A 15,882-nucleotide genomic window follows, 5' to 3' on the forward strand; every position below is an offset into this window, starting at 1 on the left:
GCCCCTCCCCGCCCCGAGCCGTTGGCGTCGACGTCTGCCGGAAGCGCCTCCCTCACGTGTGGCTAGTTGCTGTGGCGGTCCCAGGTGAACGCCGGGTGGAGTTTGGTGTTGGGTTTTGTTTTTTTTGCCTCGAACCGGCACTTTGGCAGATCCAGACACCAGCCCCAACTCGGGGGGACCCCCGCGGGAGAGCCTGGATCTGAGGAAGCCCTGCCTGAGGGATTCCCTGCCATCTGAGGGATCCCCAGTCTGAGGTAATTCCTCCTGAGGGGTTCTCCCAACTCGGGGAGCCCCGCTTAAGAGGAGAGCTGGGATCTGAAGGAGCCCCACTTGAGAGAACCCTGATCTGAGAACCCACCATAGGGAGCCCCGATCTACGGGCTCCTAGAACTCGGGGAGCCCGACTTGACAGCCAGAGAACCCCGATCCGAGGTAGTGGGATTTGAAGGTATCAAGCTAAAACCTTCAAAGTTTCTTTTTTTAATGTGTAGGACTGTTTTGCCTGTACGTATCTATGCACCCCTGCAGAGGCTGGAAGAGGGCGTCAGGTCCAGAACTGAAGTTCCAGGTGATTGTGAGCCACAAGGTGGGGTGTGGGAGTCGAACCTCGCTTCTCTGGAAAACCACTGAGCGGTGGTTCTCAGCCTTCCTAATGCGACCCTTTAATACAGTCCCTCGTGTTGTAATGACTCCCCAACCATGAAGGTATCTCATTGATACTTCTTAACTATAATTTTTCCTACTGTTACGACCATGTAAATAGCTGAGTGCCAGCCTGTGGGGGTCGGGACCCACAAGTTGAGAAGCCGCTGCCCTAGCTCCTTCAGTGGAGTTTTGAGGGCGACAGCAGGAAGGGGTGCTTCCCCGTTCTGAAGGCAGGCAGTAAGTTCTCCACATCGCACACTCTCCGTGCCTTGACACAGCGGGACGGTGAATGTTTATATTTTTTGAGCTAATTTGTTTAATGAAAATGATAAATTTTTATGACTTTTAAGAAACTCAAAAGCTTTGTCTGGGTTTCATAGTAAGTGTAAGTTGTTAATGTATATGCTTTCCCTTTGTTACTTAGGATTTTATTATTACAGTCTTCCCCCCACCCCCCACCCCCACCCCCCACCCCCCCCCGCCCCCAGCTGAGGACCGAACCCAGGGCCTTGCTCTTGCTAGGCAAGCGCTCTACCACTGAGCTAAATCCCCAAACCCTAGTTGTTGTTGTTTTTTTTTAAATCGTGTGTCTGTTTTGTAGTCTAATGTAGTTCTGCATGTGTAAGAAGTTACCTGTTATAGTAGCATTTCTATTGAAATTAATGCCTGCTTTCTGTCCTTCTCTCTCTCTCTCTCTCTCTCTCTCTCTCTCTCTCTCTCTCCCTCTCTCTCTTATGTGTGCAGGAGCCTAGGGAGGTTAGAAGATGCAGAATTTCCTGGAAATTGAGTTATAGACAGTTGTGAGCTGCCTTGTGGGTACTAGGAACTGAACCCAGGTCCTCTATAAAAGTAACAAGTGCTCTTAACTGCTGAACCATTTCCTCAGCCACAACACTTGATTTCTTTTTCCCCTGAAGAAACATTACTTTCTTCAAGTACTGTATCACTTTTTTATTTGCTTACTTAATAATGCTAATCCTGATACACAATACATTTTAGAAGATATGTACTGAAACTTCTTTCAATCTTCAATCATGTATGGTGACTATCATTCTGTGAGTAATTTATACATTTTGATTTTGCCTTATTGAATTCCTATATATTCTAAATGTGTGATGTGTAATCACAGCAGGAATATTTATAATTATCTGCCTGCTTTTGCTGAAATCCATGTTCAAATTAAATATAAATACACACACACACATAAATTTGAGACAGCATCTCACTATGTATTCTTGGCTGGCATCGAACTCCCAGAGACCTGCCTGTCTCCTCTGCTTCCCAATTGTGCCCATATATAAGGTGTATAGTGAGGGATTGGAGAGATGGCTCAGCAGTTAAGAGCACTGACTGCTCTTGCAGAGGAACTGGGTTCATTTTCTAGCACCTATGTGGTAGCTAGCTACAACAGTCTGTACTCCAGTCTCAAAGGATCTCTTCTTACCTTCTTGGGCTCTTGCATGCATACACTTAAGCACATAAATATTTTTAAAAAGGTAGTGTTCATTTTCTGATGCCTGTTTTGTTAGGTCTTATTATAATACTATTTTCCCTTCTTTTTAATTGTAGAAGACGTGTAACTATGGCTGCTGTTTATTCTGGCATTTCCTTTAAGCTTAAAAGCAAGACAACTTCCTGGGAAGATAAACTAAAACTAGCTCACTTTGCTTGGATTTCCCATCAGTGCTTTCTACCAAATAAAGAACAAGTAAGTTTAATGTAAAACTTAGATTTTTATGATCTCAAATAATTACATGTACAGCTTGGATATGACATTTATTTAAAAGATTAGAAAACAAGTTAGGGAGAAAACTTCATTGGAAGTTAAAAGTAATGTCAGTGAAAAAATAGTGAGGTCTTTCAGTTTGCTAGGTTGAAGGTTGGGAACTTGGAGAGTGTTAGTTTTTATGAGGCCAGGCTAGAAATAGAGAGGTACCAAGTATAATGTTGTTCTATTAATATTTCTTAAGCTTTTGTGGCTAAAAAGTAGATAATTGAAACAGTAGTAGGATGACAAGCTCATGGAATTGGGTTGACAAACATCCCAATGCTGGTTTTAAAGGAGGCACCTCGAGATGTATCAAAACTGTATCATAATTGTTAGAGTAGTTAGTTATGAGGTGTAGTGTGTAGAACAGTTGACCTGCTAGTGTCCACACCTACTACACATTTGAATCAGCTTAGCAGCTTGTTAGGTCCCTGGTAAGCACTGCACAGTATGAAACAAAAGGGTAATCCTAGCAGGCTTGATCAAGACCCAAGATGTCCTTATCCTTTTTCCTTTTAACATTAGTCATTCTTCGTACATATTGACACTTCTGGAGAGTAAAACTGAGTGAGGGCTTGGGTAGAATAAGTGTAACTCAGTGTCATAGTGTTTGCCAAGCTTGCCTGAAGCCCTGGGTTCCAGCATCATCATCCACAACAATAATACCACACACGTGACACACAGTTTTGAGAGCTGAGGCCTCACCTTTTCTCAGTGTTTTGTGCTTGAGTAAACATGTTGTAATAATGGAAGCTGCATGTGTACAACCCTCCTTCTCAGAAAGCCCTCGTGCATCTGTGTGCTTATGTCTCCTGAGAGATAGATTTAGAAGGTACCCTTCATGTATCTTGGGAAAATCAGGGCACATATCCTAGTGTTCTGACTCCCTTTCCTTTTCCTTTTCTTTTTTGTTTTGTTTTGTTTTTTGTTTTTCAAGACAGGGTTTCTCTGTAAAGCTTTGTGCCTTTCCTGGAACTCTCTCTGTAGACCAGGCTGGCCTCAAACTCACAGAGATCCGCCTGCCTCTGCCTCCCGAGTGCTGGGATTAAAGGCGTGCACCACCACCACTGCCTGGCCCTTTTCTTTTTCTTTACTGATCCCTCATTACCATTTTGATTTGCATATGTGATTTCTTCTGTGGTCACTGTGGACATTTATTGTGTTTCTCTTAGAAAAGGCCAATGAATAATGTTAATTTCACTGAAATTTTTCATTGACTCCACACTAAGGCAACATTGTTTTTCCTTTTTTATTCCTTAATAACATTTCAAGATTTAAAAACATATATGATTATGTAACATACAAGTGAAGATTTAAAAAAAATGCACCAGGTAGCAGTAGCACATCCCTTTAATCCCAGCACTCGGGAGGCATAGCCAATCGGATCTCTGTGAGTTCGAGGCCAGCCTGGTCTATAGAGTAAGATCCAGGACAGGCACCAAAACTACACAGAGAAACCCTGTCTCGAAAAACAAAAACAAAATGCTTTCACTATACATTTTATGCTGCCATTGAATTGAGATCTTTTGGCCACAGCTTCCCGAGTACTGATATTAATAGGCATGTATAAGTAACCATATTCAGCCTATTTGCTTCAAATAGGATCTTGTTATGTTGTCCAGACTCATTTTTTTTTTGGGGGGGGATGGTAAGTTTGTAATTATATTTATGTACAGAAAACTTAGCAGTGTACATTTAACCTAATTTAGTGGTGAGTTCTTTGGCCTTTGCCTTTTCCAGCTTGGCAATCCGAGCCACAGATTTAGGACCCAGGACTGTAGCATGAATCTTTTTTTTTTTTTTTTTAAAGATTTATTTATTTATTATGTATACAGCATGTATGACTGCAAGCCAGAAGAGGGCACCAGATCTCATTACAGATGGTTGTGAGCCATCATGTGGTTGCTGGGAATTGAACTCAGGACCTCTGGAAGATCAGTCAGTGCTCTTGACCTCTGAGCCATCTCTCCAGCCCTAGCATGAATCTTAAAGGGTCTTAATAATAAAAACAAACCTGGAGCCAGGTATTGGGGTGAACGCTGGAAGATCAGAGAAGCAGAACAAGCCACAACCACCTCACCTTGCCAATTCCTCAGCTGGTCCTGTTTCCTCAGACTGGAAGCTTCTGAGTCGTTATCCAAATGGATCTCAGCTGAACTATGCTGCTCAAAGCCTAAAAGCTTAACCAGGCTAGTTCCTGGTCCTTACGCCTTAAATACCTTTCTGCTTTCTGCCATCACTTCCTGGGATTAAAGGCGTGTGTCACCATGCCTGGCTGTTTCCAATGTGGCCTTGAACTCACAGAGATCCGGATGGATTTCTGCCTCTGGAATGCTATGACTAAAGGCATGAGTGCCACCATTTTCTAGCCTCTGTATCTAGTGGCTGTTCTGTTCTCTGACCCCAGATAAGTTTATTAGGGTGCACATTATTTTGGGGAACACAATACCACCACACAGGACATTGCCTCCCCAGTGGTGGTGGATCTCATCATATCTGTCCTTGTAATTGGTCCTAATAGCTTCCACCAGCTTAGCCAGAGCACCCTTATCTTCTGAGTTAACCTGTGTGAAGACAACAGTGGTGCATATCTTCCTGTGGACCAGCCGCCCCAGCCTGGCCTTTCCTTTGATGGTGCAGTAGGGGACCTCCATCTTTCGACACAGGGCAGGCAGGAAGACCACCAGCTCAATGGGGTCTACATCGTGGGCAATCACCACCAGCTGAACCTTGTTCTTCACCAAGGTGGTGACTGTATTGACCCCCTCTCGAAGGACAGGTGGTCTCTTAGTTGGGACATCCCCTTTGCCAGCAGCTTTCTTTTCCTGCTTTGTCTCTAGCATGTACTTGTGGGCAAGCTTAAGCAGCTGGGTAACTGTTTGCCAGTCCAGGGCCTGTATGAACTGGTTAATGGCAGGAGGAGCTTTGAGCCACTTATAGAGGATGGCTCTTTGCTGCTGCAGCCTAATGTAGCGGGGCCATTTGACAGTGTGTGAGATCTCTTTTGGGCTGGATGTCCTGCCCAATGCTGAAGTTCTTAGGCCTTTTCTCAAACAAAGGATTCACTACCTTTTTGGCCTCTTCTTTCTTCATGACAGCAAGGGGGGGGGGGAGTGGGCCACCTTTTTCCCCTTGGCCTTTTTTCCCTTGGGCATCTTGCTTGGCTGGAGAAGAGAGAAAGAAAAGGGAATTGTGGGTAATATGTAAACAGTTGCAGAGATCCCAGACTCATCTTGAATTTGTAAACTGAAGTGCTTCTCCTGTTTCAACCTCAGTGGTAACTGATACTGCAGACATGTTTTGAAGAAAGTTGTTTTTTGTTTTTTTTTCTTGCAATAGAATTTGGTCATGGCTGTATGTCCTTATAATGTTGGAAATCTTTCTCCATGTAAGAAATTCATTTACACAGTATGTTTTCTACAAATCCAGGTTTTACTTGATTGGGCAAGACAGACATTGGTTGCATTTTATAAGAAAAAACTTGAACTGCAGGAAGATATTGTTGAAAGGCTCTGGGTCTATGTAGATAACATTCTACATAGCAGGAAATTGCAGAATCTCCTTAAGAATGGAAAGACTGTAAATCTTCAAATTTCTCTTGTCAAGGTAAATAATGGTCTCTTCTATTGACTTGTGTTATGTGCATCTTTGTTACTTTCTTATTACTGCTTAAACTTGTTTCAGAATCACTTATGTGACTATGTGAGAAATTTCAAGTTAGGGGAGGGAAGAGTAAGAAGAAATAATAGCATCCCAAAATAGAAAATGTTATTTTTGAAACAGTGCCTCTATATGTAGCCCTGACTGTCCTGGAACTTTCTATGTAGACCAGGCTGGCCTTGAACTCATAGAGATCTGTGTGCCTCTGATTCCTGAATGCAGGGATTAAAAACATGCACCACCGTGTCAGGCCCACGAACAAGTTTTTATTACTATCTGCTCTCAGAATTATGGTCTTACTGCTTTGTGTACCCAAGTGCTGGGATTACAGGTGTGTACCATCAGAGCCAGTTTTATTACTTTGTAACTGGAAAGGTAGCTACCATATTATAACTACGCTGACACACACACACAGACATTTGATGCAATTTTCTGGAGGGAGATCAAAGATAATCTAGACAGGAATTATCTCAAAAGGTTTTTGATTAAAATCACAAAAGTTTGAACTTCATTGTCAAAACAGTATTTTCAAATGCCATAATAATTGCCATTAAAAACCAGTACTAATGAGCATTTAGTACATGACAGGCTCAAAGGGCCTAAGGATATAACTGGTCGTCATATAATGAATAGTAAGTTGCATTATTGGGATTTGAAACTAGATGTGCCTGGTTGTAGAGCTGTTCAGCCAGAGCCTCACAAAATGGAATGGAACAGAACAGAGAACAAGGAAGTAGATAAGCTGCCAGTAATGCTTAAGATCACACCCTTCATTGTGACACTGTTAAATAATGGGGTCATTCTAAGTGGTCCTTCAAGACAAGACAGGAAGATCAAAAGTAGTTTTATATTTAAGAAATGATACTTACAACATTTAAAATAAATGTATGTTTATAGTTATGAAATATTACTAAGGGACACATATACAACTTGAACACAAATTATGCTTTGGGGTCTGTGTAAAAAATTTTTTTATTGATCTATTTAATAAAATATCTGGAGACTACTAGTGATACATTGACATCTTAGGATTCAGCACATTTGCTATAACTTACTTTTTAATCCAGTACTTACTTGAGTGGAAATAATGATTGTTTCATGCGGTTGCTAATAGCTTAGTACCTCAGACAGCTTTGATTCTTAGATCTTGTAAGACTGGGAGCAGGTCACTGGCCTAATAGTAAATTTTGAGATCTGCCTGCTTTTGTGTCTGAATTTGAAATTTTGAGAGCTGAAAATAATGTGTATAACATGGTTTTTGCATTACATTTACATTTAAAAGAAAGGTACTCATTTATCATAGGCTGGCATCCAATTAGCTATGTAATTTAGGGATGACCTTGAATTTCTGGTCTTCCTGCCTATTTCCCTTGAGTACTGCGATTACAGGCATGCACTACCACACTCAGTTTATGTAGTGCTGGGGATTGAACCTAGGGCTTTAAGCATGTTAGGCAAGCACTCTACCAACAGAGTCAATCTCTAGCCCTGCTTTGGTGTTTTTAATAGGAAAATGTAATGGCTATAAATATGTATATAGGGCCACAGGGTCATGACTCAAATGCTGAGATGAGTTAAGGATTTGGGGTCTAAACCTTTTCCTCCTATGGGTTGCCTCATCCAGTCTTGATATGAGGGTTTTTGCCTTGTCTTTATTGCATCTTATTATGCCATGTTCGGTTGATATCCCTGAGATGCCTGATTTTTTCTGAAGGGAAACAGAGGAGCAGTAGATTTGGGGGGAAGGGGAGGTCGGGGGTGAGGGGACTGGGAGTAGTGGAGGAAAAGGAGGCTGTTGGGATATATGAGAAGAATAAATGAAAAGAAAAAAATTGACTGCTGACTTTTAAGCTTTGCAAAGCCTTTTGGAATTGGTGGCAAATTTACAAAGGCACTAAACCTTTTCAGAATTGATATTGACAGGAGATGGATGTGTAAAGGAATTAGAATAGACACTTTGTCTTTTATTGATGCATTAAATAAGTGTCAGTTCATGTTAGAGGTAGAAAAATCTGGGTGTTTCTCATCAAAATGGGAGAGGAATGATTGATTTTTTTCATACTTTCTGAGTAAGTGTAGCTTCAGGGTAGTCATGATCTTTATTTCTTTCTTAATACTCAGATCATAAATGAGAGAATAGCAGAGTTCTCACTTTCGGGATCCCAGAGGAATATCGGTGCCATCCTGAGTTGCTGCCAGGGCATCCTCTCAGCACCTGCCCTTGCTGTCATCTACACAGCCAAACCGGAGCTGATCGTGGCCTTGCTGAGCCAGCTCTGCTGGTCGGTCTGCAGACAGCCAGAAGGAGCCATGACAGCCCAGCTATTTGAGGTCATTCATCTGGCTCTTGACCATTACCTCAAGCTTCAGCAACAACAAGCCAACCCTAGACGTGTCTTTGTGGATATGACTAGCCACCTCCTCCAGCCCTGCCTTGTCCTGAGACATTTGCTTTTGGGGGGCACATGGACACAGCCTGGTCAAGGCCAGCTACAGCAAATACTGAGCAGAGACATCAGGAGTAAGATTGACTCTGTTCTTCGAGGCGGTGTTTTTCGACATGATTTACTCTCATCCTATAAGGAGGAGCTCTTGGAACAGCGCCAAGGGAACATAAAGATGGGGGTTCTGAAGAGTCTTCTCACTCCAATGGAGACTGTGATTACAAGGCTGGTAGAGCCTGACTGCATCAAGTCAGACCTACATGCTTTGGTTGTGGCCAACTCAGTGTCCTTATTGTACAGACTCTTTCTGGATTCATACCTTAAGGAAGAAAACCAGTTTCTCTGTTTTCAGGCTCTCCCCAGGTTGTTTGGCTGCTTGCAGATTTCACACCTGCAAGAGGGGCAGATGGAAGCCCTGTCCTTATCAGATTGGACCACAGAGCTTCTGGCTGTAGAGCAACTGCTAAACTCAGTGGCCACCAACAACATCTACAATGTGGCTGCTGACAGGATCCGGCATGGGGAGACACAGTTCCACTTCTACCGCCGTGTGGCTGAGCTGCTGATCAACCATTCACAAGCACCTGTGCCAGCTTGGTTTCGCTGCCTCAAGATTTTGATGTCTCTGAATCATTTGATTTTAGAGCCAGACCTAGATGACCTGTTGTCTTCAGCTTGGATTGATGCAGAAGTAACAGAATTTCGAGCCAAAAAAGCCCAGGAGGTACTTATTAACACTGTCTTCCAGACATATGCCAAGCTCCGACAGGTACCACAGTTGTTTGAGGAGATTTTGGGGGTGATCTGCCGTCCAGCCGCTGAGGCACTGAGGCAACCTTTGCTTGCCTCAGGCCCCTTCATGACTCTCTGTACATGCCTCTTAGAGTTGCCACTGAGTCAGATCCTGGATACATGGTCCCTTGTACTAGATAAGTTCCAGTCTTTAGTCATGCCCTGTTTGCAGAGTGATACTGACATGGCTTTGAAGGCACTGTCACTGAGCTCTCTGCTACACTGTATCATGTTTAACATGCCAAGTTTGGACAACAGCATGCCTCTGCCCATCATCAGACGGACCCAGTGCATAATGGAGAGGATGCTGAAAGAGCTTGTGAAGCCTCTTTTGGGCCTTCTCCTGGACCTCTGGAGCCCAGAGCCTGAGCTGTGGCAGCAGAAGTTGAGTGACTCTGCACTCTTACTCTCTTACACCTGGGCTCAAGTGGACACTACCCTCAGTTTGCACTGCAGCCAGTATTATTCTCTGGCAGGCCCCCTAGTTGGGGCTGCTCTGGATATCTCAAACCTCCCTTTGCTGCTCCCAGGTGTGGAAACACAGCTTTGGAAGAAGGTGGAAAAATGTATAGCCCAGTCCAGGTCTCTGAGTAGGTACTGCTTAGAACAGCTGTACCTGCAGAAGGTGAAAAGGACTCTAATGCAGACTAGTTCCCAGTCTAAAGAAGCCCTTCAAACCTTGAGGTCTGACACTGCCCACATTCTTGATTCTAGCAGAGACTGTTTAAGTCAGAAGACAGTAGTTGCCTGGGATAGGCAGGTGTCAACAATGGATGAGTCCACATATCCTGTAGCCCACTGGCACTTAATTGTATCAAACCTCACAGTTTTAATGCCCTACCTTTGTTTGGATGATGTGAGATACGTGGCCACTGTCCTATTAAGAACTGTACCAGCAAATAAAGCCCAGGAAAGCTTGGCACATGGTGAGCCATATATCACACTTGAAAACGTATCCACAGCCCTCCTCCACAGCCCTCTCTTCCCGGAGATGCAGTCCCTCCACTCTGCCTTCCTGATGTGTATCATTGCAAAATGTTCTAGCATACTATGCTCTGCTGCCCATAGTGATCTGAGTCTTATCAGTCAGCAGCTTCCCTGGCTTTTTGAAAAGGACTACCACACATTGGTGACTCATTGGGAAACCAAATTGGCAAAAGTTGGACCTGAAGGTATAGAACCAAGAGGAGAAGTTGCCCAGAATTTCTTATCTATGATCAAGAGTGGTTTTCCTATCAAGCTGGATGAAGAGCAGCTAAAAGACCTCCTGGAGCTGTTAGAAGTCATCTCTATCCTTCGCCTGGACAGCTTCTTGCCATCTTACCACGTGCATTTTTTTTTCCTGCTATTCTCCATGGCTGTCTCTACATTGGGACATTGCTCCAGCCCACTAGCTCTCCAGTTCTTGGTGACATGCTACCGGCTCCTCAATGGTCTACAGAGGGGAAGGAATGCCCGCTCTGTGTTCAGGATCATGTATGTTAGTGACATCTTTGAGGTTGTGCTGACCTCACTGTTGCAAGCCAGTACTGAGTTTCAAGTTGGAGAGGATGACTCCACTTGGCTGCAGCTTCTGGAAGTGTCAGGGGTGTTCTTGGAACAGCTAATGCAGATGCTTATCCAAGTAAAGCTTAGCTTGGTGCTCAATTTTGGAAAAATCACCGCCTTACTCTCAAGGTATAGTAAGGATGCTTCCAGCAAAGAATTGAAAATCCAGAGCCTTCAGGGCAGGCAACTGCTTCTAGTGGCTTTAACCAAGTTGTGTCAAAGTTTGGGGCCTTATGTTAAGGAGCGGAGGCAGCTCCTGGAGGCACCAGCAGCACTACCTGAGCTGCTGCGGCAGGCCACGATGCAAATGGGTGCCATGCTGCAGCTCTGCTTAGTGCCTGGGACTGCAGGCCGCCGCCTGCCGTCAGTCCTCCTCTCAGCTGTCCCCACTCTTTTAGAAGTAGACCTGAGCCAACACCTCAGGGAAGGACAGCCCCAAATTGCTCAAGTGGTGGATACAGATCGAACGCTGCTTTCTCACATGACCCTTTACCAGGATGTCTACGTTCAGTTGCTGGAGGAGTTGCCAGCCCTGTCAGGGAATACTCGGTCTTTCCAGGCAGCCTTGCAATTTCTAACCTTGTTCCTTTTGGCCCCAGAGCTCCATTCCAAGGAGAGCTCTGTTTTTGCTTCCATCTTTCATTCTGTGCGGAAAGTTCTTACAGGTAAGGTGTTTTTTTTTTGTTTTTTTTTTTTTTTTTAATGTGTGTGGATGTTTTGCCTGCATGTATGTCTACGTACTGTGTATATGCCTGGTGTCCTCAAGCCAAAGGATAGTGTCAGATTCCCTAGAATTAAAGTTACTGATGGTTGTGAGCTGCATGTTGGTGCTGGGACTCAAACCTAGATCCTGTGAGCATGCAGCCAGTGTTCTTAACCACTGAGAGACATCTCTCCAGGCCCAGGAAGGTATTTCTTTCTGACCTGAAGCTGCAGAGGCTTAAGTCAATGAAAGCTCCATGGCCAAGTTACCATGCTTCATCTCTTAAGATTCACATGCCTATCTCTTCAGCATATCTTACCAGTGTGTATCACCACAACTGGCTGCGCCACCTCCTTGAACAGGGTGGTACCTGGCAATTTCAGGTCCCACATGAGAAAGCTTGCCCCCAGACATGCATCTGGGACATCATTTCCTCTTTCTGTATTGGCATATGTAAGCAGTCACCTTTCCAGCTTTCCCTTCCCTGTGCACACTGTATCCTTCTATTCTTCTCAGGTCCTTTCATATTTTAGGGATTATTTTGTGTATATCCATGCTTGTTTTTTGAGGCAGAATCTTACTATGTAATGGCTGGTCTGGAACTCATTATGTAGACCTAGCTCATCTCGAATTCCACACCTACAATTTTTTCTTTAAATTGCGTGTATATTTGTGTGTGGGTTTGTGCACATGTGAGTGAAGGTACCTGCAGAGTCTAGAAGAAGGTTGCTGATTCTCTGGAGCTGGAGTTACACAGCTGTAAGCTGCCTAACATGGATGCTGGGAACTTAATTTAGGTTTTCTGTGTGAACATTATGTGCCCTTAGCCACTGAGCCATCTCTCCAACCCCCATTCATTGGTTTTAAGGTTTACTGTTCTTGTTCTTGGCCTTTAATTTGCTCTGGCCACAGAGGACTTAAATGGATCATCTCACTGGGGTGAAACTCCTCTGTATCAGGCTTATAGTGCTATAGATTAACTTTGAAAATTACATGAAATCTGCTTTCCTCAGCACCCCAATTCAGTATGCTTAATAACTTGTATATGTAGTAGAATAGGTTTACCTAGTGTGTCATCTCTTAATGAGATTACCCTTTGAGGCAGTTAAGACCTCAGTCACAGACTCGTGAGAGAGCTGATGTCTTCTGGCACAAAACTGACCCTGAAGTTTTATAGATCAAAGGTTTAGGGATTCCTGTATAGCCATTGAAATAGTTATAAAAATTATTTAGAAACATCTAAAAATATTAATGTTAAGTAACAGTATAAAGTTATTCTTTTTGGCAGGGAATGGTGGTGCATGCCTTTAATCCTAGCACTCCAGAAGCAGAGGCAGAAGCTATCATGATCTGCATAGCCAGTTCCAGGCCAAAGTTACATAGTGAGACTTTGTCTAAAAACCCAAACATAAATAAAATAAAATCTTAAAGACAAAAATGGTAAACAGAGTTGCTCCCCAAAGCAGACAAAGATAAACAGGCCTGGTGTCTTCTTGTATCTAGTCAGTACATATCACAGGTGGCAGGGGTTTTAAGTTTTTGGAGTTGCTGGGGGCTAGGGTAGGAATTAGGTAGTCTTTTGAGGTTAGACTTCACAGGTGTTGGGGAGTGTTGTAAGAGTACATGCTGGGTAGAGTTTGTGTTGTGTTGATTTGCATAGAGAAGCTACAAGGGTGTGGGACCTTTAGGAAGTGAAGCCACCAGGCGTGCCGGGGCCAGTACCAGATCCGGGTGTGTGGACTGAATAGTGTTGCTGTTGTCTTTCTGTCAAAGACCTTTCTGTCTCGGATTCAAGTGTGAATGAACTGAAAAGACCCTGACTGTGATGGTCTATCTTTCTCTGTTAATAACTCAGGGATTGGGGCTTCCCTGACTAGGACTAACATCAAATTTTTGTTAAAGCTTATGATAGGTGAGTGTCTTAAGATGGCAGCTAGCATCTAAAACTAGTGGCTGCTGTCAGTTTGTTAAGCAGAACTTCTGCATTCCCTTTCCCTACATCTAGTGAGATGAGGCAGTTCTAAGCCTCACTTTTATATCCCTGGACCTGTGGTACCTCAGACCTCTGGAAAAGAGCCTCACATACTTTGGGTCTAGCATGTTCACATATCTGAGCCGTCAGACTGTCTAGTGATGTGCTGGAGTAGTGAGCAGTCTAGAGGAAATACCAAGTGAGGTGGGGTCCAAGGCACTGGGGAAGGAAGGGAACATAACCTGAAGGTTGCTTTGAAGAACTGAAAGGTAGCAATATGATGGCTTGTGGAGATTCCCCTGCCCTCCAGGGGTGCTAAGGGGGCATTTCATAAACAGGAACTTTTATGAAGAATGCATTCAGGCAATAGAATAGATTGCCTTAGTGGAGTTGGGGAAGCCAGTGCTTTAGAGCTGGCCTTCTCTCTAGAACTATCTGTGCTCTGGCTGAGTTGGGCTTCATTAACAGATAGATATCCATAGAGGTTGCAGAAGAGAGAATATGGAATACAAAACCCCAACCTGAATGTGAGACTGGGGCTTAGAGGATATGTGTCAACCAAGTGAAAGTGGCCTTGAAGTCCAGCCAGGCAAATGTAGGTGGTAAGCCCTTCTGGAGAGGCTCTCCAATAGGTTCTGTGTCCTTTTGTTTGCCAGTGATAGGCATCTTTGCTGATATGTTCATTTTACTGATGGCAAGTTGGGGCTGAAAGAGGCTGGTGAATCTAGGTCTTACAGGTTGTAGGAGATATGAGCCTATGACTTAATCAGTCAGAGCCCCCAATCTCTGTCTTCTTGATTGTAAATAACACAGATGGAGAGGCAGAAGGTGTTCTGGTGGTATGTGGCAGTCTGAAACACATGAAGGATGCACAGGTCAATGTTGAAGGGCCTTGAATACCCTGCCTTGGACTTTATTGTAAGATTGTAGGTCCTGGAGGTTCCAGAAAACACCTGATGGACCTAGTAGACAGTCCCAGGAATGTCAAGGTTCTTTTTATCTTTTTGACACTTCTGAGTGACCCGAACCAGCAGGGTGACCTGAAGAGCAAGGTGTTGCGTGGGAAGACTGGGGATGAGAAATAAAGAAGACAGAAGCAATAGCTGGGCCCGGGAGTTCTTGCATAAACTAGTGACTTATGCCAAGCAAGTTTATTAAGAGATGCAGCATCATACATACTATTTGCAGAGGTAGGTATGGGGGTGGGTGGCCAAGTTCAGGAAAGAGCTAAGTCAGACAGTGTTGGCAAAGAGAACATTGGATACCTCAGACACAGCTGCTTTAGGACTGAAAACAACAGCACAGGGGGAAAGAGTTTGAGTCCCCAGAAGCTGCAACTTTGACTCTTTTGAGGCATTGGCTTCAGCTTTATACCAGCCTTGCCAAATCTACTCCTGGACAAGGATACAGAACTTAAAGTTCACTTTGTCCTTTCTTCAAGCCCTCTAAGAAAATCTAGGGTTGGTCTGGCTGCCTACACCTAGGCATATAAAAATACTCCACTTCTATACCCATATTGATTGTATAAGGGAGATAAAAAGATAAAAACAGTCACGTGTCTGCTGTGGTCCAGAGCTAACCTGAGCATAGTGACATTTTCTGTGTGCATGCACTGTACATAAGTAGTTCTGGGTAAGAGAAGGTACCACGATGAGCATCCATTCTGCTTTTTTCACCATGATTTAGTTGTACTATTACACTCCTCAACTCATGTTATTAATGGCTGCATGGTGTCATCATATTGCCACTTTGTATTTCATTATCACTTATCAGTCAGATCTTAACAGTTTTGGCTTCTTTTCCCCCAGGTCCAGGTGTTCCTGCTCTAGTCACTCAGGATATTGAGCCTCACTTAGAAGCCCTGCTCAACCAGATGTTTGAGGCTGGGTCAACAGAACACTTTGGGATTGTGCTGCAGTCTATTCTTCAGGGGCTGGACATCACTCAGGCATGGAGGTCTGATCTACAGGTGGATAGCTTCTTTCTTTTGTTTAGGCCTAAAGTGGTGTTCACTCCAGGTGAAAGGAAGGATTGTTTGAAATTTTGTGTCACTTTTAAAACTAGGCAGACAAATTTGGCTGAGAGTGGAGGCAGAGCAAAAGCCTGTGGGAGGGAGCCCAGTTGTGGACTTTCTAGCTTCCACTGAAGAATTTCACAGGGCAATTTCTTCAGAATTACAAATGTATGCTCTTATTACGTAAGGTGCTAAATATTATAAAGACCAAATATAAAAGTCTATAAGTTCATCTATCACAGTTTTTTGGGAAACATTATTAAGAGTAAAGAATGAAGATTAAAAGAGACACTTATGAAAAAATAAGATGTGTAAGAATGTGTCTGTGGGCTTCTC

General features: G+C 43.7%; 1 protein-coding gene and 1 pseudogene across 4 annotated transcripts in view; one reads left to right on the forward strand and one right to left on the reverse strand.

Annotated features, from left to right (window-relative positions):
- The first annotated feature begins 51 nt into the window (after positions 1-51).
- Urb2 (URB2 ribosome biogenesis homolog) overlaps positions 52-15,882 on the forward strand; it is a 33,871-nt gene continuing 18,040 nt past the window's right edge. Inside the window, exons 1-5 of one of the 4 annotated variants that reach the window (XM_028856334.2) lie at positions 52-448; positions 2,215-2,353; positions 5,843-6,019; positions 8,195-11,522; positions 15,341-15,501. In XM_028856334.2, coding sequence (XP_028712167.1) covers positions 2,228-2,353; positions 5,843-6,019; positions 8,195-11,522; positions 15,341-15,501 — 3,792 coding nt within the window. In that variant the 5' untranslated portion in view covers positions 52-448; positions 2,215-2,227. Of the gene's footprint in view, positions 449-486; positions 569-2,214; positions 2,354-5,842; positions 6,020-8,194; positions 11,523-15,340; positions 15,502-15,882 lie in introns of those variants that run through there. The other 3 variants (XM_028856335.2, XM_028856336.2, XM_028856338.2) reach the window with 3 other exon arrangements.
- On the reverse strand, positions 4,063-5,568 carry LOC114682463 (annotated as a pseudogene).

This window comes from Peromyscus leucopus, chromosome 5 (genome assembly GCF_004664715.2).
Source record: "Peromyscus leucopus breed LL Stock chromosome 5, UCI_PerLeu_2.1, whole genome shotgun sequence".
NCBI classification, from domain to species: Eukaryota; Metazoa; Chordata; class Mammalia; order Rodentia; family Cricetidae; genus Peromyscus; species Peromyscus leucopus.